The 25,495-nt window shown below is 41.2% G+C and overlaps 1 protein-coding gene across 2 annotated transcripts in view; it reads right to left on the bottom strand.

Moving 5' to 3' along the window:
- TTC7A (tetratricopeptide repeat domain 7A) overlaps positions 1–25,495 on the bottom strand; it is a gene marked incomplete at its 5' end in the record, with an annotated part of 176,490 nt that overhangs the window by 138,375 nt on the left and 12,620 nt on the right. For both annotated transcript variants that reach the window (XM_082480621.1, XM_082480622.1), the window contains 5 exons: positions 2,858–2,921; positions 3,366–3,526; positions 6,843–6,921; positions 15,017–15,138; positions 16,877–17,007. In XM_082480621.1, coding sequence (XP_082336747.1) covers positions 2,858–2,921; positions 3,366–3,526; positions 6,843–6,921; positions 15,017–15,138; positions 16,877–17,007 — 557 coding nt within the window. The remainder of the gene's footprint in view (positions 1–2,857; positions 2,922–3,365; positions 3,527–6,842; positions 6,922–15,016; positions 15,139–16,876; positions 17,008–25,495) is intronic.

Below are 25,495 nucleotides of genomic sequence, written 5' to 3'. Positions count from 1 at the left end.
AAAACATTTTAAAGGCAATTTCTGTTCTTCCTTTCCCCCTTATAGGAACAGTTCTTATAACACCAGTAACATCTTCTGAGGAGTTGCACAGATCCTGGTGAAGTAAGTGTTAGCTTCACCTTAGGAAGGCAAGACAAACAGAAAACCAGAGTGAATTTCAGCAGCAAACTACCTAGCACTGATCTACTTCCTCTACTTTCTCTCTGTGTGGCTCATGTGATGAGGGGGGGGGGGGGAGAAAAAGTGTTTCAGACGTATACTTCTTGAAAAGCTACCATGTCTCCTTATCACCAAATTTATCACATATTTACTTGGAGGTTCTCTGATGGTTTATGCTCCTCCACAATACATCTTTAGTCTGTCCCCTCCATGCGCTGACAATTCTTCTGTCCCTCATCTCCCCCAGTTTTGTCCCCCTTAAGCTCATTTTGGAGTGGCAAAAGTCAGGAACAGCCATGTGAAGCAGCTGTTTGGCTTTACAGTCCTGCAAGACAGTTCTAATGGCATGGTTGCTCTTTTGTTTCTTTAGAAATCAGACAGGAAAAGTACCTTGTTGGTGAATTTTGCTGTGACAGAGCAATCGGAGAAGCTGGAGAGCTCCCAGCAAGCCAACCTAATTGTATACTTCTGTTTCATTTTAAGGGGTTCAAAATTGAAAATTCTGAAAGAATGCCTAATCCAGCCAAAATCCAGGAACACCAACTATTTTGCTTACTGGCCTGTAGAAACACATCATTATCGCTTGCCACTGACACTTTCTCCAGGAAGGAAAATATGTTTTATTCAGTTGTTAACTTTACATCATTAGGGAGACCTCAATTGGAAATCTGCTTCTTGTTCACTCATTTTCCATGAGCTTCAGCACGTTTTAAAAAACAAAACAAAAAACTCCAAGCAAACAACAAACCTGTACATAAGAACTCACTAGCCTACAACAAGGCTGTCACAGAAAAGATGTCTTGTCATAAATTAAACTTTCCCCTTAGTACCATAACAGTAAGACTACAGGAAAATATTTATGAATTGCAAACATATGTAAGAATCAGATTGCTCCCTCTGTTCCTCCACTTAGGAATCACATTCCTGTAGTTCCTAAGTGTATTTCTCTACACAGCTATATTTCTATAGACTTGTCCTCTATTTTTGTTAAAACAATAAAATCATGGCAAGCCTATTGCTAGTGCAAGAGGAAAGCTCAGATGTTTCATTTCCCAAAAAAATGGAAAGATAGTTATGGTTCCTGCAACGCTGTACTACAGGATATTTGAGTAAGCGCTTTATACGCAGCAGATCAAAATGCCTTGCATCTACCTCCAGAACATTCCTATGTATAGAAGATAGCACTTAAGCAAACACAAGCTTATTTATTTAGCCTTTAAGTCAGCACAGCAGTCCCGTTCCTATCAGTAGCATTTTCACACTGCTTCATCCGTAACTTAGTTACAGGACCAATTTGCCATTTTACACACTATCGGAAAAAAAAAGGAATAATTTTCATTCACCTCAGCAGAATAAGATAATAGAGTTCAAGATCCCACAAGGCCTCTCTGACTGCAAGCCCAGTCCCAGAAAAGGCTGGAGCAGCCAGTACTGTCACTGCTCCAGACCCCTGATCCTCCTCCCGCTTGGATCAGCCCTGACAAGCCATGCTGACATGAGTTCGGATTTTAACAGAAGTGCATGTGGTGTTCTACAAGCCCTCACTTCTGAAGTCTCCACTTCCAATTACAAAAAGCCTTTCTAACTGCAGAAAAGCCCTTGAAAACACCAAGAAGATTTACTACAGAAGCTTAATCTAGAAAGCACTAAAAAGCACAAAGTATAACAACACTGAGATGTACGTGATTTTTAAGTCAATTTAATATTTTGGGGTGGTTCTGCCTCTTCAATTTTTCCCCAAATTTTAAAAGCAAACAATATTAAATTGCCACGTTCTGAAGAAATTTGCAGCAAACGGGAAGGACTTGAGCCAGAAGAACCAGACAAAGAAAAACTAAAGGAAGCAAAAACCAACACGAAACAAGTTTCAGCTTGTCTGAAAGCTGTTCAGAAGTTCCTAAGAGGGTCATTGATGCTCCAAGGTTTTCAAATCTCACTTTGAGCTACAAGTGACCACCCAGTATTTAAAGCAAAGTAACATTCCTTATGTGTTTTCAGAAAACATTCCTTACACATTTTCTGTATGTTTGTCTTCTCAGGGCATGAAAATGATCAAAGGTTACTGTGCAGTTTTCCGTGCAGTTGTTTTACTCTATCATTTCCCCTTCATCTTAAAGGTATTTTTTAAAGCAACTGATGTTATAAGTAGAAGAAATCTAATTCTTTTACTGTAGTTCATTATGGATGTTTCTGCATGTGACAAAACTCCCTGTATCATCAGCATCAGAAACTGCCAAATATCTCTCAGAACTGAAACAGCTAAAATATTATTCCTGCAGACTAAGGAATGTAAGCAGGATATTGTATCCTGCAAATGCTAAACAGCAGGTACCACCACCATGTCTGGCTTTATGCAAGGCTCCCTTCCTCTCACTCTTGACCCATAAATCCACACAGATGTTCTGAATGGAAATGTCAGTCTTCTGACAATGTATCTGAGTGTCAGAACCTGCATGCAGCTATGGTGAATGCAGTCACTTCCTCTTCTTGACAATTCCCAAAACCCTTCACTGACATTCCATTTAATAAAAGTAGTGTCACTAACAAAGGAATAAATAGCATTTCCTGTTCAACAGCTGAACCCTTGCTTCTGTTTATTTAAGGAAGATTCTGTAAACAAAACCAATCAGAAGACTTGACATGGAAACGCTAGGTATTCCTTTGCGCTATTAGTATTGCAAACTCATTTTTGGCTTACCATGGATTCACTGATTAAGAGGAGAAGAAGAGCCTCTTCTACGTTGTCTTGAGGGCAGTAAGCACTGAAAGACAGAACACATTTTTCTGAGGAAGGTCAAGAATTATCCTGTCAGCCTCTTTCTCATTTCACAAGAGAAGCAGTAACTTGAAACATCTCATGCATAATTCATTTGCTAGGCAATACCTTCTTTTGCAGGTTCACACAATTAAAAGCTCTGCAATATATCCTAGATGAGCTATACTGAACCATAAATAGATTATTTCCATTTCATAGCAAAGACAGCTATTTGGTTGGATTTTCTTCCTTCCTGGGAAAAAAAAAATAATCAAACACTCAAGGTTTAATGCTTAATGCTTTATTTTTCCAGCAGGCCTTTTGATGGGAAGTTAAAAACAAGAACACACAAAACCACTACATGAATCAGTGACACAATTAGCAGTACCGAAGAGCGTTTAAACACTCTCCTTCCTCCTGCCAATAAAGTGAAATAAAAAAGAATGCTTACTTCTCTTCTGTGTACAGCTCAGGCCTCCGACAAAGAAGATTGCTAACATAAGACTGATCTTCCTTGTTCAGGAACTCCGAAAGCGGATCAGATAAAGGGCTCCAGTAACAGTCTTCACTGAGGGAATGGAGAAGTACTTGGGCTAGCTGTTTGGCTGCAGTCTAGAGATCAGGGAACAGCACAGAAAGAGACACATCAGTGAAGCCTTCTCCAACACAGAAGATTCACCGCTCCCCAATGTTCCATCTTGGGAAGGAGATGTACCAACAACATGACAGTACCACTTTTCAGAAAGCTAGGATAGCTAAAACAGCGGCTAAAAGTCTACAGCAGCAGCAGTTTCTTCCCTCCTCCAAAAAGGGCCAGCCTTCTGCATTTACGTGGTCTCGTTGCAATGCTATAGGAAAGGAGTATCAAAAAGGCCTGACAGAAAGGGACATTTTGGTGAATGAAGACAACTGATTGCCACATGAACCACTGAGACAATATCACAAATGTTACTATATCAGAATATGATGGGACTCCACTGTGTTCTCAGCCTCGGAATTTTGTATGCAAGTCTCAGCCCAGAGGCAACTTTTGTATTAGGTTTAAAAGATCAACCCTTTATCTGTTAATATTGCTCTTCCTGCAGCCTTTTATAGCTTCATCTTGGTGCTGCTTCTCTCTTTTTGTTGCAACAACAGAATGAGCAGAGAGGAGGGTTAAGAACTTCGTATTGAGACAGTAACATCACATGCACTTTTTTGACCATCGAGTGGCCCAGGATCCTTAAACACTTGCTTTCCAGTTCATATGCATAGCTGGCAAGCTGGGCACAAAAGGGAGCAAGTTAACTTGACTTTGCAAAATTATCTTTGGCATTTGTCCTTGTCCCCCACCCAACAAATCTCTAAATTTTTGCACCGTAAATAGATGAACATACAAACAAGCACAGACACGTCAAAACGGGTGGTATCTTCTGTGAACTCTAAGCAGGAGAGCACCCTAAGCTGTAGAGTAAATACTGCACAGAACAGAGGCAAGCTGAAGCTTCAGCTCTTCTGTCCCAATACTTGTTAATATTATTTTGGAACTTCTGACTACTGCATATGGATTTTATACCAATTCACACTTTGAGATCTGTTATGAAGCCACCAAGTGTCATTCTGTTTTAAATACCAGGATAGGTACGATTGATAAACTGAAGCATTACTCCACTTGAGACATGACATCTATAGGACCAAATGAATCATACTGAGGTTAAAGTTCCTGTTATCAGATTTGGAAAAATAACTTCTTTCAATACAAGGTTCTTTATTCTAATCCACGTCAGCACACATGAATTCACTGAATTAGTCTAAAATGGAACCACAGTACTGTGCACTGTTTTGTAAACACCAGAAAGGTTTCATAGATGTACCTAGCAAATGGCAAAGTGATCCGAATGTGTGATGGTGCCTCAAAGAAATATTGTTACACACAACTCCCTGGAAACCCCAAGACCTTCCATGCACTCCTACTGACAAATTACAGAAAGCCTTCTGTTTCTAACTAGTTTTTTCTATGCTTTTTATAGCAAGTAACCATGAGCAAAATGGCCTAGGGCCCTGCAACATTAGCCAGTATCATTTTATCATCTCAGTGTGTAATTATTTAGTCAGTTTTACCCTGAGGAGCCAACTCTCCTGTGTTTTTTCCTACAGTCTTAGAGGGGAGGGAAAAATAATATGCCAGCAACAGAAAGATCTCTACGGGTTCACACAGTAGGAGTACAGTTTGTGATAAGCCTTTCAAAAGGCAAGCACCAAATACTTTTAGTGTCTTTGATTTTAACATACAGTACAGTAGCTGTGTAAATTAGCCTTATTCTTATTTTGAATAAGACCAAACAAACCAGAACAGGCGAAGACACTGATTTATGTTATTACTGCCTTTGGCTAAAAAAAGCATCATTATGCTTGAAGAACACTGTGATCCCACAAATTAGGAAAAAAAAAAAAAAAAAATCACGTGTTTCACTTTCATGCTTGAAAAACTTGTTTAATTAAGCACTTTCCTCCCTTTGCCCTCTTGACAGCTTTTTAAAAATAAGTAAGAAAATGAAAATGCAACTTCCAGTAAAGTGGAAATCCCAGGAAAAACTAGTGGATGAACACCTTCGGATTTCCCCTTAGGGATAAATCCCCCATGGTGGGTGTTGTACAGCTCACCCCAGTTGCACAGGGACAGGAGCATTTGAGTGCCACGTTCTGTCATGGTATAGGAACGGCAGATGGTTAGACTCATTTCAGCAAAATGATAAAACAGGCTAACAAGAAAAATCCCCTGAACCCTGATCTCAATCTGGAAAAGGATGCAACCATTTGAGCGTGACAATTATTTAAATCACCTCTTCTAATTCCCTGCACAAACTTCTACATACATCTCTATTCTCAATTAGGCATACAAGATGATTGCAAGGCAACAAGAAGATTCATTTCCAGAACAGAAGTTCCAAATTACACAGATGTGAGGAACCTAGGCAAAAAAGCACCCAGGATACCTGTTCTGCTCGCACTTTCATTTTAGCTCTGCATTTGCATCAGAGCTAGACACACATTCAGTCCATCCATTGGAACCTGGCACTCTCCATCTCCAAAATGCCGTGCGAACCCATACCCACCTCCTTTGCCGAACTTCCCTGGAATTAACCAAAATACAAATCTGAACCAAGCACAAAACAAGTTTAGTTGTATTGATATTGATGCTTAAAGGCTGCAAAGTTTTAATTCACACTCTCAAGACTGTTATTCTTCATGCTGTTAACCCTGTCACTTCCTGAGTAATTTCAGGACAAGATCTCTTAAAGGGGAGACAGGGAAGACCCAGTTAAAGGTCTAAGAAGTTAAACAGGCACATAACTTTCTCCATGATTTCTTTACCAGAGGCACTCAGGATAACAGGATGCACAATGCCAACACCACCAACAAAAAAAATTAAAAAATTAAAATCACTGTACTCAGCTGTATAGAAGGGAGTTTCACAGGAAGAACACAAGCGCTTGCGTCTAAAAAAGCACTGCTTGTTGCAAGAGCCAAAGTACTTAATGCTTCTACATGCAAACACAGAAAGGTGTGCATGCACACACTGAAAAGTGAGAAAGAAAACAAGACGTTAACACCTAAGGACAGCACCGTCAAACTAAATACATCCCCACTTCTACCAGGACTAGAAAATGCCCTGAAAAAAACCCACCAAAAGTAACCCACATGCCCAGGTCTGAAGGCTCAGAGGTTTCAATTGGCCAGGTCTTTGAATTAAGTGCATCCCTTGACACATCACTTACAAAAGTTGTGGTTTTTTTTTAAAAAAAAAAAAAAAAAAGAAAAAAGAAAAAAGCAGCAAATCAATCAAGTGAGGACAAACATATTTTTGTCCTACTGCGTTGGTTAGTAAACAGACATAATTCCTGCACAGCAGATTACCCCACCTTCCCATCTCCCATTCATTCCTTACCATTTTTAAGGTCTGAGTAGCTTTTGTTTCAACAGTCCGTAGTATTTCTCGCAGACTCCTCATTCCTTTCACAATATTTCTATGGGAAGGCAGAAAAAAAAAAAACATCATAAAAACCCAGCACACTGGAGACAAAATATTTTTATGATGCACCAAAGCTTGGCAACAAACTTGACATTCAAACAAACCAATGAAACAATCACTAATACTGAGTGTGCAGTAGCGAGACAAGTCACTCTGAGGCAGAGATAGGACAATGGCACTGAGCGTGGCAGCGACTGTAGCATGCCTACTCCAGATGGCTTCCTAGGAGAAGATCACATTCACATTTGACGAACAGAGGGGACATTTGGAAGCCTTTCATAGCTCATATTTATAAAGCAGATGCTTCTTCTTAAATGCATCCATATCTTCTCTCCATACACACAGATTGTACTTGTTTGAATTATATTGAGCTTACGTGATGCTTTTAAATGACGATTCCTTTTAGGTGGTGCTTAAATGCCTTGTGTCTGATGGTCCAGACACATGATGAAATTACAGTGGTTTAAACACTTTGTTGTCAGGCAGCTAAGTTGCAGTAACTGTCTGCAAGTACAGCTTAACCTGCAACAAGAGGGTTAAGCAAAAAAAAAAAAAAAAAAAAATCATTTACTCTACTCTGCATACACCATAAGCAATTAAAGCAGACTAGTTCCCTAATGGTATCTTAATCGTATGTCTGAGCACTAAGAGCAATGCAGAGAGGAAAGATTAAACACTGGACATACTAGTTAACACATTTGCAGCCTATAAGATCTTCAAGGTTAAGGATGTAGCCCTACCACCACAGTGACTACAAAACGGTTCAGCTCACTTTCATTGCAGGATGGAAGCTACCCAAAGAACTACAAGCTATCAGAAAAGAAGCAATGATGTACTGAAATACAGAGAACCAGATTAGCAGTTATACTGGTACATTAACTGCCACTTTAGCTTATTCCAGGAGAATTTTCTGTACAGATGAAACCTAGATTTCATTAAAAAAACCCAAACCATACAACTTAACAACCACTCTTGTGAGACCCCACCTGGAATATTGCATCCAGCTCTGGAGCCCTCAACATAAGAAGGGCATGGACCTGTTAGAGAGGGTCCAGAGGAGGGCCACGAAGATGACCAGAGGGCTGGAGCACCTCTCCTATGAGGACAGGCTGAGAGAGTAGGAGTTGTTCAGCCTGGAGTAAAAAAGCTCTGAGGAGACCTTATAGCACCCTTCTAGTATCTGAAGGGGGCCTACAAGAAAGCTGAAGAGGGACTTTTACAAGGGCATGCAGTGATAGGACAAGCGGTAATGGCTTCAAACTAGAAGAGGGGAGATTTAGAATAGATATTAGGAAGAAATTTTTCACTCTGAGGGTGGTGAGACACTGGAACAATTGCCCAGGGAAGTTGTGGAGGCCCCATCCCTGGAGGTGTTCAAGGCCAGGCTGGATGGGGCTTTGAGCAACCTGGTCTAGTGGAAGGTGTCCCTGCCCAGGGCAGGGAGATTAGAACTAGATGATCTTTAAGGTCCCTTCCAACCTAAACCATTCTATGACCCTAAGATTAAATTTTGAAGGTAAGCAGTACAGACCACACTTGTGCCCACTTTCATGAGCTGCAAACCTTCTTGCACTGCAGAATCTATTTTCTGGGGGGAGGGGAAAATAAGTAAAGTATGATCACGTTTACCATGAATACTAGCTACCTAAAATGCCACCCTAAAGCTTATGGTCACCAAGTCACAGAACGCAAATACATGTGACCTTACTACCAATCAATACTCATCTCAAAATTTTAAACTTAGAGGTAATCTGTTGATGACCTACTTGTGGATAATGTACAGACAAGCAACAGAGTAAGGCAAGAGCAAAAGCACAAGAGACTTCCCCCTGTGGAGAAAGTCAGAAGCTGTCTTTCTTTTTTTTCCTTCGACTTTCTTGTAAGTAAAAGATGTGCTTTGAATTTATCAAGGGAAAAAAGCTCAAGAAAGTTTTTGTAAGTTGGACTTTAATGCTTCAGCAGGCTCTTCAATTACAGGGCCAAGATGTCTGGTGTTTTCCTGTGGGTCTAAGAAAGAATATACCCACAAAGATGTAGTTCTGGAAGTTAAACTGAGGAAAGCAATAAACCCAGTGGCGATATTCATGCACATTAGTAGTCACGCCAAATCCAACAGAATTGTTCACATGCTATTTATTGTCAGTCAAAAATCAATAAATTCCCCCATGTAAACAAAATGCACCTGCCCAGCTGCTCTCCTCAGTTACTGAAAACTACTGGCATTTCTTCTGAAAGGAGGTTGTAGAGAGGTGGGGGCTGACCTCTTCTCCCTGGTGACAAGTGATAGGATGAGAGGAAATGGGTTCAAGTTATGGGGGAGGTTTAGATTGGATATTAGGAAAAAAATTTTCACTGAAAGGGTTATTAAACATTAGAACAGGCTGCCCAGGGAGGTGGTGTATTCACCATCCCTAGAGGTATTTAAAAAAAAGGGTAGACGTGGTACTTGGGGACATGGTTTAGAAGTGGTTTTGTCAGGGTAGGTTAATGGTTGGACTTGATGATCTCAAAGGTCCCTTCCAACCTCATCGATTCTATGATTCTTGTGCTTCCTTGGGCTCCTTAAGAGGCTGGACAAAAGAGTTAGGGTGTATACCAGTTCTACAACATTTTCAAAAATGCATACATTTAAATTTCTTATTAGGATAATGGTATTTGTCTTAATAAAGTGTAAATTAATTCCATTAACTAGCATCAGAAAGAAGATTAGTGACTGCTTGCAAAGCCAATTAATTCCACATTTTGCACATACTTAAGAGATGAAAAACCTGGAGAATGTGCTAAAAAGATACAGTTTTGTTCCCAGAGAACTGAAGCACCATTTCAGTTCCACTTTTTAGACAAGCCCGTATACCAAGTTAACCTTCATGGCAGAAACACCTTGCTCTGGGGGGAATGCGAGAGGAAAAGGAAGGAACATTGACACACCAAAGTGAATGAAAGAATAAAAGGCAAATTTCTGCCCATCTGCAAATATTCAGGGTTGAAACCATGACCCACATGACAAACACCTAGGAAAACCTTCAACAGAAGGTAGGAGTGCAAAACGGGCAGCACAGGAGGGGCACCCAGCACTCACCACCTCCAGGCAGGTGCTTGTGTGGTCAGGGTCTCCCAGAGAGCACCTGCTCCAGGCTCCGAGCTCTCAACTCTGAAACACGCGAAGCATCTGACAACACCCGTTCTACAGGACTGAGTATTTGGTTTGGCAGCTTTTATATTTTGAACTTCATCAAACATTATTGAGCCGTGACAGGAGACAGAGCACACCTGCCAGCAGTCTGCAAACATACCTCACTACAGGAGTTTGTCTTTCTGCTCTGGTGTTCCAAGCCAGGAGGCCATCTGAGCACACATTTCGTTTTAAGCATATGAATTGCTCTACTCATAACGATAAGGAACTTACTGTTCCATTAATAGACGTCCTTCATATACGAAAAGTGCACTTGAAGAGATTTTTTTTAAGTTAGGACCTGAAGAAGTTAACAAGAAGAAAAGTATGTATTTGAACAGAAGTATGTGTAGATAGATGCATGGATGAGGACGCAAACATAAAGCTTCTGGCAATCTACGGTGAATCCATTTGATCTTGTCTAGATCAGAAACTAAGCAACCTTGAGCCTCTGCAGGACTTTGATAGAAGTCTATCTAGAAATCCCACGTACTGTTGCCTCAAGCCATGGCATCATAAGCGAACATCAGATCATGGAAATTAAATGAGATGGAAGAGTCCATAGGCCCCTACTGCACTGCTAAGATGCCAGAAAAAGAAATGAGGAAGAACAGGAAGGGAAAAGCACATGGTCATTAAACTGCCTTGGTTTTAGCCACAAAAGTGATAAGAGGCATTTAAAAAAAAAAAACCATGATGAAATGAGTTTAGGATTCAATTCAGTCCAGTTTAGCATCTGTTTTGTTTGGTAATTAATTACCCTATATTAACCTGGTACTTGTGCAGTCTGTGAATCAAAGCAGTTGTATCACATTTATGTCATATTGTTTGGTTAACACTGCACAAAGTTTTAACATACAAGAACATAAAAGAAATACACTGTTTTATGCAAATTGCTGGGAAAAATATTGATAATGAACTACAGTGGACAGTGGGCACAGAGATCTGCAGAGATGGTCCCCCAACAACATGGGCACCAGAAGATCATGTTCTTATCCCCACTCATTAACTGTTAAAACAGTTAGCCACTAACAGACAGAAGAGACCCTCTTGAGATGACTACATGGCAGTTAGCAGAGACACCCTCCAGGGGAAAGCAGTAGCTGGAAGACACAAACAGCAGCAACACCATTGCCTCTGCCCAGCTCCTTTTGCATCTTGTCAAGGTTTCTAAGAATTTATACTCTCTCCTTAAACAGCTGTTCAATTAGGCACAAAACGCACCTGGAAAAGTAAGCCTCAGATTCTCACATTCCTATAAATGAAGATACAAGACAAGTAACTACAACAAAGCACATTACAGTTTCCTAATGGCAACCTGTCCAACAGAAGTGGGGCACTCAAAAAAACCCAATACAAAACAAAAGCTTAGCACTTCTCTAAATCCATCCAGTAGGCAGTGGCCTGGTGTCCTGGATAAGGTGCGAGACTGTGAGGACTGAAGAGGAGATAAATAACAAGAAAGCCCACACAAATTCCTCAGAAGAGATTAATAGTCTGGCAGAGACTGTCCTGCCTGCCTGCATTTGCACGTTAGATTCTACTGTAAAACACATACACGAAGTTACTCTTTCAAAGTGCCCTTGCAACAGAAGCCTACAAAATTTCAAAAAAGAAACCGAGCACTCTAGAAAACTGACAGGAGAAGGGAAGAGAAGGAATTGTGTAAGCTTTCCCTAATGGGCATTTTCATCAGGGTTTTCCAAAGTAATTTAGGTCCTAACTTGAGGAATCATAAGGAAATCCAATTTCTAATAAGCGCTTAATATTTCTTTTTCAGAAATTCATTTTCTTCAAAAGTGTCCCATATAGAGTTTCCAAACCCAACCACATCCTCTAGAAAGCTCTGAATTCATCTTGCTGTGAAACTCCACATGTACTTCAAGTGCCGTTAAGATAGCAGCATACATATAACCATTACTTCACATAAGTGAAGTCTGTTTGCCCTAAGAAAATATTAAAAGCATCTTGACCAAAGTCCCCCTAACAGTGTAAAGGACTAACACCTGTTCAATACTCTGAAAGGAAAGGCAGTAAGAAATGAGCCTAATTTTCACACATCCACATCAGAAAAACAAAACAACCCAAAACCCAGTGCAGATGCTAACGTGAAAGACAACTGGCTGCCTCCTACAGTACGACAGCATCTGCCTGCTTATATTCTGCATCCACAGCATCAACATTGCTCACTGAAAGAATAAAAGAAAGCTTTCTTGGGATGCAGCAGGGCAAACAACTGCAGGAAATGTGTCTTCAGCAACACAATATTTACTTAAGTAAACATCGTATTAAAAGCATCTGCCCAAGTCTTGCACAGCTGCAAGACTGGCTGGGCCTTACAGCTGGCCACTCAACATCTGAAAGGGGGACCTGACCTTTGATTTGTACTGGTGCTTTCTTTCCACTGCACACTGCAAGAGAAAAGGGGATCCCTGACCATGCTCCAAGAGGATCATGACTGTTCCTGCCAGCAGGAACAAAGCATGACAACACCACTCATATCCCTCAGCAATTCTGCCTGGGGAGACAAGAATAAAGCACTCGCCATTTCTTTTGTACACATGTGACGCTGGGGAAGGACATCCCACCTGATAGGACCTAACCCCCCGCCAGCTTGAGCATTCATCATCCAAGGCTTATTTCCTATGTGAACATGCTGGAAGCAATACGGAGAACAAAAGCACTTCTTTGAGCTGTTCAATATTGGGTGGAGAAATTTATTATACACAAGAAGCATCCTAAAAAGCTTCTTCCCACTTCCCTCCTCTTTCGTTAATATATCCCAATGCTGCTTATGCCCTCTCGTGGCAGAAGCCACACATTAATACCAGCTGGGGAGGAGGCGGGGGGGGGGGGGGGGGAAGGCAGAGAGACAAGCTGTGGAGTCCCACCGGGTTCCTTTGCCCCCCACTGAACCTTTCATTTCCCTGGCTGGTGTTTCTCACTTGCACTGGAGGAGGTGAGGAGCTTGTGGTGCTCCTCTCCCATCCCAGCCACAGGAGCTCCATCACACTGACTGGAATGCTCTTTCATCAGGAGACAGCTACAGAGAACATTTTGCTGCTATTGCAGCAATTCAACCTATAATCAAAGCGCTGCGTAATTCACACATGTATTTTGATTGTTTTCCTGTAGGGTTTTTTGTGGGTAGTTTTGTTGGCTTTTTTTTTTTTTTTAAGGCTGCCATTAAAATAATTTGGGAAGGGAGCAAGCAGGGCCCACAGTAATAGCTAAAACAACCCACTGGATATATTGAACTGATGAAGCCTGAATTTAAAACATTGCTGAAAAAAAATGAACATGAGGGAGTCTGATATTTAAAAGGTGCCTAGAGGACATCGGTGCCATATGTTCTAAATGAGATTTTATTTTGTTTCATAGTTAATGAGCTTACTGGCAAGACCTGAGCTTTTTGTTCACCATAAGAATGGCAGGCAAAAGGCTAGGAAAGCATACGCGGTGCCAAAGCTGGTCACCCACCGACTGACCCAGGAAAACCACATACCTGTCCCCTACTGTCAAGGTGATACTGAGACTATGCCTTATAAGTCCATACTTTCTTTACACATACACCTGTACTCACCTGACTAAAGGGGTCATTTCACAACATTCGGGCTTTGTAGTTGCAAGTCTTTGGGTTAAACAAGGCTTACCTTAAAGCACCTCTCATGGATATGCTTATGAGTACAGCTTCACTGTACATGCAGGCTTTTAATGAAAGAACGTGGAACATAGCAGCTATTCACAGCTGCATTTAAAGTCATTCTTGGGGGATAAAAAAAAAAAAATAGCAAAAAAAGCCCTGAACATGGAGCAACCCTCTTCCTCCGGAGTCAAAAAACGGTATCAATTTTCTACAGAAGAATTTAAACAGATTTTTGCTGGGATTTTTTTTCCCTAATTTTCTTCATTTCATTCTCCCCTCATTTTTTGCTTTCTTCTCCATTTTACTCACCAGGAAAAGGAGGAGGACTGAAGAAAATGGGAGAAAACATTTTTGTCAGGCAGTGAAGGTAAAAAAACAGCCAAAATGAAATATTTTCAAAGATGGTTTGTGTAAAAAAGTTTATAAAACTTTGACCAGCAACATTACATAGAGCAGCAAAAAAAAATCAGCATCTGATTCCTTGAGAAAAAATGGGATAATATGGTGCAAGAACAGGACTAGGGAAGGATGGATTTGTACAAGTACTGTTTACCCACGGTGAAGAGACGCTCTCTACATGGCAATCTCTCCATCAGCTCAGAGTTGACTACGTTTTGAAGACATGGACTGTTTTAGGGAACAGTGTGTCCTTACTGATGGCTTTTGGAAGCGAGCATTTACAATGTCTTTTTTATTCTTCTTGAGAAGGTTTTCCTCAGGTGAAATTCATTGTCAGCTGGCAGATACCAACTTCTCTTGCCCTTACAAGGTTCACTGGGAGCTGTATTTCAGGGGCATAATAAATACCCTGAAACAGCACTGTTCCCTCATGCATTCTCTCTAGTAAAACCACACAGATTTGGGGTATTGATCAGGACATTTAAGACCTTAAATAAATAAACAAACAAGTGACAGAAACTACCCTTAAGACTTCATTGAGCTCTAAACCAGGCCCCACGGCTGAACATTTTAAAAGCACACAGCAGTCTAAATTCCACTCTCTCTTTACAGTCAAACTCCCCTCATCTCCACAGGGAACAGAGCTGAGTCAAGAAAACAAAATCGTTCTACTCCACCCTACCTGTGGGTCTGGAAAAATGAGGCTTAAGACTCTCGAGAGAGACAAAAAGAAGGGAGGGAAGGACACTGAGGGGACTTGAAGTGAGCCAGAAGCAAAAAAGTCACAACAGAACACAAAGAAATAAACCTTCATCTGTTCTGAGATGAAACATGCAACATTATCTATTTTTATTAACATCTGCATCCACCTACCCCTTCTTTAAATGAGTCACGTAGGCACTCTGTAGAGCTGCTTCCAGGAAGTAGGAAAGTTCAAACTCTGAGTAAGTCACATTGCTGCCTTTGATACTCCTTGAATGTGTGTTGTTTGAGATCTGTGAGGGGAGGAAAGAAATATCTGGGATTACAGACCAATCACAGAATCTTTGAAGTAGCCAGTTCCTCATGAGCCAGAGATATTTCCAACAATAAAATGTCGGCTTCTGCCATGAGATTCCTCCTCAGAATACTTGTAAACTTCCCTTCATTAGCTATTCAAAAACCTTTCAAAGTCAACTTTAGAATAAATAATACATAATAAATAAATATTGACTTCCATGAAATATTCTACACACAATGAGTTTCCAAACACCATGCCTTATTACTTTACAACCTCTAATAAAGTAAGTAGAAAGCCACACATTAATACCAAGGGCTTCAGAAGTACTACTCTAACCACACAGGTCCAGCATCTTGCACAAAAATATTAATGCGACGTTTGAGTAGGTATGTCTAGCTTAACATAACATAAATATTTGTTAAGAGTTAGTAAGCTATCAGGAGTCCCGATGGAAGAATCTTAACCTTTCCTCTGCTTCTCCCATCAAACACTTCTTGCTTTTACTTCCTTACTGGTAACAAACAGCTTTCATTGCTGAAAGTTGCCCTATGTGGACTGTCCAAAGCAGGGTCTCACATCCAGGACTGGAGAAGGCCTATGGACTTTTAGTACATCTATCAGTAATCCTGAATCCTCATCTTTATGTCCAGAAGACAAATGAATTACAGTTCAAACTCTTTTCCTTCTCTGAGGACTCAAGCTGTCAGTAAAAACATTTACAGTGCCCAGCATGGGCCGGAACTAATGTTCCTAATGCAGGAACTCATCCTTCCACAAGGGAAGGACAGCATTTATTTTAAATAAAAAAGCTATTCAGCTTTTTCCTACAAAGAAACAGAGCAGACAACTTGTTAGCTGGCTTTCTTAATGAATTTTCATCTATGCAGCAAGCTTTTTTTTTTCTTGGTTTAATGCAATTAAAAGCAAAACCTGGAACAGACACACACCTTTGCTGCTGAGAAGAGCAGAAATATCTGGTCAGGTGGTCAAAGGCTGTTAAGTTACAGAAGAACAGGTAACATGCATTGCCATCAGTGCTGCTGGTGCCAAGCATAACGTGTGGCAAAGGACAGGCACAGAAGCGCATGGTGTGCCCTGTTAAACTCAGCTAGGCAGTTACAGACATAGAAACCACTAAGCATGTGCCCAGGAAATCAGTGGCACATATTACAGCTCAGTGGAGGGCTCACAGTACTCATCTTACTCGGCATCCTAGCCAACCACTGACTGGGCAGTTACTTGCTACTCATGATCTAGGTTCCTCCAGTTTCAGTTGGAGAAGGTAAAGCACTGGCAGTTAAACTGCTATGGCTGACCCAAAAAGGTTACTGTCAGCTTGTTAGGGATCTCAATATCCACTACTGTGTATCATTTACATGGCAGATATGCAAAATGTCTTATGTTCCTTCATGCTGGCACTTGCTATGCAAAAGTTTATAGTCCCTCTTTAGTAACAGCTAAACTTGAGATACAACCTGAGCATCTCTCAAGTGTTCAGTGCTTTACCACAGGCAAAACTGGTTTCCAGACCTCATTCTCAGAGGAAACGGGCAGAGACCAGATAAACTGCTGTTTTGCAACTGCTTATAATGAGACACCTCAACTCCTTCCAACTTGTTCTCATACTCCTTATTGTCTACGATCGCTTGGCATTTCCCCATCATTTTCGCTCTCAAACTCCTGGAAATTCCACCCAGGCCACCAGGTAACACCCTGAGCACATTTTTTCTTACCTTTTCAAGCTCCTGCAAGTATACCTGGGCAATGACACAGGCTGTCTCAAAGCAAGCCATGACTTCCTCCTCCCTTTCACACAGTCGAGCACGTGAGGCAATTGAATTGGTCGAGCGCTCCAGTGACAGACCTGCAAAACGGCAACACCTTCTTTAACTGGAGCCCACCAACGGCAGTATGGTCGTGTTAGTCCTTCATTTACCAGCTGACAGGAAAGTTTTTCCATAGGTGGGTCTCCCCCTTGTTTCAGTGACTTTCAGGAAAAGACCCCCAGGAAAATATAATTTCTACACATGCAAGGCATTTTTGTCATGCTGCTCTAACACACAGTGCCGCTGCACACTTCTACAGTGCCTTTCAAACACTTCATGAAGAAAGGACATACATCCCTCTGGCAGGGATAAGCAAGCAGAGAAAATAAGGCCTATATTTCCAAAGACAGCTATAGATTTTGGGTGCTTCAACGCAAGTGCTCTTTCAGAAACACCCCGGCACTGGATTTGAGAATTTCTAAGCATCCACTATTCCAAGTGAAGCTTTCAATAAGCAGCAGTTTTGAGGGGGAAAAAAAACAAACAAAAAAAACAACTGGAAAATGATACAAAAACAAAGTCAGAAAATCTGAGGCCTCTCTTGGAAAATCTAAGCACATGCAAATTGCACAGGGACACACATCAAGCTCTTGGCAAGGCACAAGAGACTCTTAACCACAAGATGACCCCCTTTTCCAAAGAAAGGAAAAAAACCTTGGGTTTTAAACTACTAAAACTCTTTCCTGTATCACCATCCAACCCCACTCACATACAAAAAGCATGTTAAATGAAGATCCACAGCTATTGTCCCTACAGGAAAATCTTTTATTATCAGATCCTTGTCTGGCATCCTTTATACCTTTAAACCTATTTGGAGAGGATACGCATCCATATACCAATTTTACTCTGATCAGTGTAGGTTCTTTGCCACACTGGATTGCTACAATACACCACTGCTTGGAAACTCAGGTCTTCTACACCAAACTGATGCCCAGTAGCCCAACACTGGCTGTAAAGAGTTCAGCACATGCTTCTCGATAGATTTTATATATAACAACACTCCCTAACGCCAATGAAAAATGTGGAAGATGTAAAAAAAAAAAAAAATCCTAGTGTTTCTGACACAGATCCACAGAGGTGATGAAAGAAGAAAGAGTTCAGTTGTCTGGACTGCCTCTTAGCGATTTAGACTGCTGCAGCATATGGCAAAGTATCCCACTCCACAAAAGGAGCCACCACACCTACCAGGAGCCATGCTTTCCTGGGCTCCTGCAACGCCTGGAGACACAGCACCTCAGCACAGTTCATTTCAGGGGCCTGACAACAAACTGCTGTAAGGCAGCAATGGGGAGCCAGGTTTCTCCATGATGAACGATGCAGTACGAGCACTCACGTTGGAGGAGCTTGAGGTTTCTAGGCAGTCTTAGCTCTGTTTACTTCTCATGCTCAACGTTTCTGTTTTGTCCCCTTGGTTACTCTGCTAGGAGTTTCCCTATCTCACATCTTACATTTGAGCCAGAAATGAGCAGTTAGTTCAGTGGGTTGAGACGAGAAGATGCCTCACTGATGCAAATTAGGGAAGTGGCTCCCCACTCCTTCTGCCCTCTCCCAAGTCAGAAGGGCATGGCACATTCCCTCAAGTACGTACCAATATGTTGGAGGAACACACATTAATACTTTTCACCTTTGAAAATTCTGACCAGAGTAGAGCAGAGGGAATGGATTTACTCCAAACTGACAGTGTATGTGGGACAGGCATGATGATCATTTTGCTGCTTTCACCTAATGCCCGTTCTGTGTTCTCCCCTTTCTACCAACATACACTTTGCAGAGCATCCAACATATAACAGATTTTGTCTTCTAGTCCATCTATGAAGTCACTGGCTTTATATTACATGTCATTTTCCCATTATTTCAAAGCTTCTATTTCCTAACCCTGTTGCTATGTAATGAAGGGGAAACGAGGATGTTAACTCTCTACAGAGAAAAAGAAACCATCCAGTGCTGAAGCTAGAACAATCAGCCTACAAACATTGTTCTTAGACCTGTCTCAGTTTTATCTACCTCTGAATTTCTAGTCATTCCCCTTAATTGAAAATAAATTTTAAGAACTGTTCCATTTCAGAGTTACCATCCCCTTAAGTGCAGAGTGGGGCTGAGGGCCCTGAAAGAAATCCAGTACAATCCACTGACATTCATACGCACGCAGCATTTAATCAAACTGCAAGAGCCATCCTTGCACAGTCTGTATGGGGGTGGTTATCGTGGGAGATGTCACACAGAGAGAACAGGCTGATAAAAAGCCATTTACATACACGCTACAGCCCACTGCAAGGAGCTACTATCTCTAAGCTCTGATGTGGGGGAGGAAAGCAAGCAGCCTTTGCCAGCACCAAGTACTGACAACAAACGTGCCCACCCATGCAGTCAGAGGAACAGAGCTGGGGCTGATGGAGAGACCAGGGAATGAACATCTCCAAAAAGGTTTCTTGCCACAGCAAGTAGAGAGCAACGTACAATGTATTAAAACAGATACTATGCTACATTGCACACATTTTTCTACTTGCAAAGGGCAAGAAGGAAAAATGATCCACATGATGTGACATTAGTCATGGTTCTTTCTGCTAATACCAGATGCACTGACCTGATGTCATCAGAGTATAAAATCTTCTACAGAATCCAAACAGGGCTATTCTTCCCTACCACAGAAATGCAATGAAAAGAAAAATTAGAGCAAGCAGACTGCAAATCCAGGAGACAAAGTGAAGAACAGAGGAATAACAGCAGAAGTTCCCTAGTCTTGCAGCCACTAATTAATTTCTCACAGTGCAAAGCCCCAACAATTACAGATTTGCTTAAGGTGCAGTTTACAAACCCTCCAGTCCTGAAAGCGCAAATTCCACTAACTGTTCTCCAACCCCCAGTTATCAGCTCAGAAAAAACTTCGCAGCACAACATACATTGTAAATTCAACTCAGTTCCCAAAAAGTGTCAGAAAGCCATGAAAGTGCATGCTACTTCCATACTGGATTTAGCAAGAAAAGCGTAGCTCTTACTAAGGCAGAATTGGCTTCTGAGGAAAGCATAAAGCCATATGCTTTCTTGATAGCTGGTTAAGGTAAAGGGACTTGGGTATTTTTCACAACCAGTTATGGTAAGATAATACCAACTTATAGCTTATCTCATACGAATCAGGTGCCCAAATTTAAATATATACATACATATATAACACAAGAATGTTTTATATAGAGAAGATACAGATTTCTAATACAGTATGGCCCAAGCTGAAGATTTAGAGAGACACATGCTTCCAGACTACCCTTTTTTAAAAGAAAAAAATCTTTCTATACACTTCAGAGGCAGCAAATTTCTATGTATAGAAACACCACTTTTCCTTCCTGCATCAAGACAAGGCTTCCATTCACCTCCTCTAGTTCTCACAAAGATTCATCTTTGGCTCTTGATCTCTCTATAATCTTTGCCCCTTCTTTTCCCCTTCTAAAGCTAATCTGCATTTATGTCAGAAAAAAACCCAAAACATAATGTTTATAAGAGGTGTCACTGAACTAATTTCTACCTAAGGCTGAAATACACTGCTCTCATTTATGGAAACCTTAAAGGGGAGATTTTATGAAGGCTTATTTCCACTTCCACCTCACTCAGTCCTTGCCAAGGGAAGACATCGTATCGTGTAGCTCCAATGCTATGAGGTGATGTTATTACCAGAACTGGAACATACATGTGCACATAACACACAGTATCAGATTCTCAGAAACATAAGTGAGACAAAAATTTATGCTGGAAGGGATCCCAGAAGGTCCATGGTCCAACTTTCTGCTTAAAGCAGGGCCAGCTCAGGGCGTTACCCAGCCTGGTCTCAAAAGCCTCAGCACATAGACATAGCCTATACAACCGCTACTGAGAAGAGGAGGATAAAGTGGCATTCTTCTTTTCCTCCAGTTCATAAACTCGTCCACCAAATAGCAGCACTTCTCCTTCCGAGTAGGAGGAATATATACCAATCCACTCACAGGTTCTTTTTGGTTTGCCTTTTTTTTTTTTTTTTTTTTAAACACAGACCTCCGGCCTCCTGTATTTGGATGAATTTACACAACTGGGGAATGGTGGGTTCATAGGTGCAAGAATTCAGGGTCAGCAGGGTCACCAACAGCATTAGCCTGCAGCTGCTAAAACCCCATAGACCAGCAACATCAGAACTACCTGGCAATCCAAGGAAGGAATCAAAGAAACACAACAGCACACTGAGTGTGAAGCCTACCTCTTGTATCGTGTCCTGGTGCTACACTCGTGTTGAACACAGCTACAGCATCTTGAAGCAAAAGACAGCTTAGGGTGGAACTTAGAGCCCTGCCCACAGCATCAGCCCCAGTCAACAGAGCAAGGTTACAACACCCAAAGCTCCTGTGCCACAGAGACAGCACATCCTGGCCAGAAGCCAGTGTGCTGCTAAGCTAAGTGCATGCAACAGTTTTACTCTAGCCACAGGAAGATAAGTAATTTGTCTTGAGGTAAGCCAGGTGTGAACGTATTGCATGGCAAATGTTGCAAGGAAACTGGTTGTGTGCACGTTCTCACTCTGTGGCCAACGCCAGGTGACTCCGGGTAGCTGTCCCCAAGGGGAGGGTGCACTTCATTTCTAGCACGCAGCCTTCAGTCTAGTTCAGAAATGCAGCTCTAGAAAAATCAATTCGCACTGAAACAAGACTATTTTTAAGACTAGCTCTTCAAACATATACACATGCATGCTGACTAATCAAAGTTCAGCAGAATACTAAACACTTTTCAAAGACAAAATTCAAAAGCAGAGCCAATCCATTTTAGAGATGGTATTACGACCGGCCTGCCCCACCGGCTAAGGTCTGAACTTAAGAGTACAGCCCTCGATCAACCTATTACATTACAGTGTCTTGGAAAGCAAAATAACCTGAACCTCAACAAGCCAAAGCAGCAGTCAGGACTAGGTTGACGTAGCCAAGACCCGGCACTAGACATTATTTCTGCTACAGTTCACAGCAGTTGAAATAATTCACATTATGGGTTTCAACACTCATCTCCCCAGCATTTATGCTATGATTTTTCAGCAGGACTTATTTGCAATGCAAATAGAAGAGGAGCGGAAGAAAGGCCTAGAAGCCCTTGGTTTTGAACACATTCATTCATACTGCACCTCATGAAAGGTGGGGAGGAGGAGAGAAGTTTTGTTTTGCAAGAAAGCTGCACAAACTCATTTCACCCCTGCTTTCTATTATACAGGATTATTGTATATTCACAACAACCTGTTATAATCTTGAGGTATTTTTCACACAAAAGACTCAAAGCTACAAAGACAAAATTATTTAGGGTTACTGGAACTTTCTATCTGAAGATCTTTTTGTCCATAAACTGGGAATGGAGCCTGAAAATTTAAGAAACCTGTGCAAGGCTGCTTAGTTACATCAAAACAGAACAAGACCCCTACTCCCAGCCTTCCTACTAAATGCAGTAAACCAATGCTAACAATGTTACTCCAATTATTTTGAGATAAAGAACTCTATCTGGTTAGACTTGTAATTACAGCTAAAGCTGACTTTTAAAAATAGGACAGGTTTTTGATTGAGTGTCTGCGAAGCCAGAAGGTGGCAAGCACTCTCCTTAATTGTAACCTCAGTCACCCACCCCTGATCAGTGCTGTGTAGGCTCTGTATCACTGCATATCTTACTGCAGAAATCAGCAACCTTAATCCAAATATGCTTATTTTCCTGAGCATATCAAGACCTGCTGCCTATCAGCTGGCTGCTCTTAAGCTTCACAGCAGATCATTGAACCTTAGCTTTAACCTGTAACAGTGGTCTCCAAACTTTTTTTGACCATACACCCCATGAGTTAAAAAAAAAAATAGAGCATGAACACCCAACATATGTATATAGTTACATACACACATTGCTTTACAATGTATTTATCATTTATATGTTTATTTTTTCAAAAGTACCTGCTAGGTAGCATGCTACTGACAGCCACCTGTCATCACAGAAAAGGTCAGCAAATTCAGAACAGTAGGGTTTTTATAAAAGCAAAGAGGCATAACTCATCTTGAAGTTTGACAACTTTTTAAAGCACCTTGCCATGAGACAACCAGTGAGCTTTGGTGTGGTACAAAAGATTTTCATGGTCATTTCCCATCTCATTACAAAGTATTGTGAAGATTCTATTTAAAAGTCTTGTGTTTATAAAGTTAACCACATTGATGCCATCCTACAGCACTTTGTGCACTTCTGGGTCTTGCTTTGCTGCTAAGTAGTTCTAAGTGTATTTCATTATTGAACCAGAATCTACGAAACTCCATAAACTGAGACATATTAGAAACATTTGTCCTTTCGTGCAACTGTACAGCAAACCTCCCACACCACTTAATTTGTTCTAATACTTGTTTCTTCAAGTCTTTGGCAATGTTGTCTATGTGTCTTCCAAAGGAAGACATTTTAGTTTGTTGCCATATTGTCTTCTGTTTATTCTTTCGACCATTTTGCCGCAGCAGGAAGAACAAGTGTTTCCCCAATGGTATGTGGTTTTTCGTGTTTTGCTCTCATGTAAGAAAACTCAAAAGAGGCTTCTAAAAATCTACCATTAAGTTTAATGATTTTTTTTTTTTTTTTTTTTTTTTTTTTTTTACATACAGAATTGAGTATTACTGGACTTCAAACATTGCTGATTAGATCTGATTAGACCATCATTGTTTTTACCTCGTGATGTGGCTGATGAAGAGCTCATGCTAGGCGCAGCATCAGCTCTGCCATTTTCTTATTGCTCACTTGTGCTCATGTTATTAGTATTACCAGCAATCCACAATTTCTTTGATGGAATCTTTAAGCTACTTGCCTATTTCATGAGGATTAGTTTAGTTAAAACTAGATAATATAATACATAGATCCACTTAACTAGACACACGTGAACTGCAATACATTGGAAATGAATGAACAAGTGAGGGAGCCCCTGTGAGCCCCTCTGCACTGTTGAACATCCACTCTTCCGCAAGACACTTTGTGGGCTGTACGTAACATGGGACCCTCAGACATACAGACTAAATGAGGGCACTGCTATCAATCCAATACATTAGTAAAGTTTAATTTTAATGTTTTTAAAGAAAAAATAAATACGAATACAAGTTCCAATATTTTTCTCCTGCACCCCAGTGGATCATCTTGCACACCCCCTGGGGCACACGCACTCCACTTTGGGGACCACTGCTAGAACGTGTTAATTGTACTGGTACAAGAGGCCACCTGCATTCCATGACATATCTGATAGCAGTTAAGGAGATACCTCTGCTGGAGCAATGCTATGGGGCACAGCAAACACGGGGGGAGAACAGCAATCTCTTACAGTCCCATACCTAAAAGACTTTGTCAACACCATCCACATCCATAAACTTCCACGGCATGCTGCAAGAATTATATTTTTCCCCTGGTCTAAATACAACAGGCAGAATCAAAAGAAAAACTGAGAAGTGGATGGGGCACAAGGCAGAGATGGGGCTGATGATCAAGTACTGGGATTTATTCAGCTTGAGTTCATTTGCAATACTGCCAGGCAGCACCAACAGTGAGAAAGTTCTCTTCTAGCTGCAATCACAGTCACTGAACCAGAATACCCCACCTTCATGTGTACTTTGGGAGCATGAAGGAGAAGTCGGAAGGGTAATGCAGATTTTGCTACGCTGATTTGTATCAAGCACTCAAGCCAGTGCTACTTAGAATTTTTTAGAATAGACATAGCTTGTGAGGACTAATAGGCTTGTTCCCCTATAACATAAAAGTTGGTCAGAGACATCCAGAGCTTACTGCAAGGTAAATCAGCACATGAAAATCTTCCCATAGCCACTGGACACATACCATGCTACACAACACAGCCCCAACATGGGGACAGCATCATAGCCATCTAAATGATACCTCCAGCTTAGGCCATTTGACAGTACATTTGTATTTGTGTTATTTTAGTGAAGAGTGTAGTACGTTGTCTCATGTTCCCACACAAACACTGTGCGTTCCTTGTTCTGTTTCCTCAGAAAAACAAGTGAAAGTATTCTTGCATCTCCTGATGCTGCTGACTCCACAGCTTTAGAAAATTAAATTATACTGCAGGAGGTGGAGAAGGTGTTGTGCATGCGTGCAACCAGCACCTGCAATTGTGGAGAAGGGAGTGGAAGACTAACAAAACTTTACCATCCCAGAAACCAAATCTCACTAACAAAAGAAACAAGAAGTTATTTTCTTTTTCCACTTCCAAAGTCAGTTATTTGCATTTAGTGGCCTGCAGCTAGCTCTCCTCAGAAGTCTAAAATCATGCTTATGCTGCATTTGTGCATAGCAGATTGTGCTAAACAAACTACTTCTAAAATGCAAACAGGAAAAAAAGTAAACTACCCTATCCAACAGCAGAGAAGAGCTCATGGAGCGCAACAGTGAAACCTGCTTCCCTCGCTGCCACAAGAAGCCTAAGTGCACCAGGAACACCACAGCTGGGCCTGGCAACTCTTTCACATCGAAGCTAAAAAGCAGTGGCACCAAGGCACACAATTCACCAACATG

Source organism: Vanellus vanellus (assembly GCF_965231255.1).
Source record: "Vanellus vanellus genome assembly, chromosome: 3".
Lineage (NCBI taxonomy): Eukaryota > Metazoa > Chordata > Aves > Charadriiformes > Charadriidae > Vanellus > Vanellus vanellus.
Note: the sequence above shows the minus strand (reverse complement) of the source record. Positions and strands in the feature narration are given on the sequence as shown.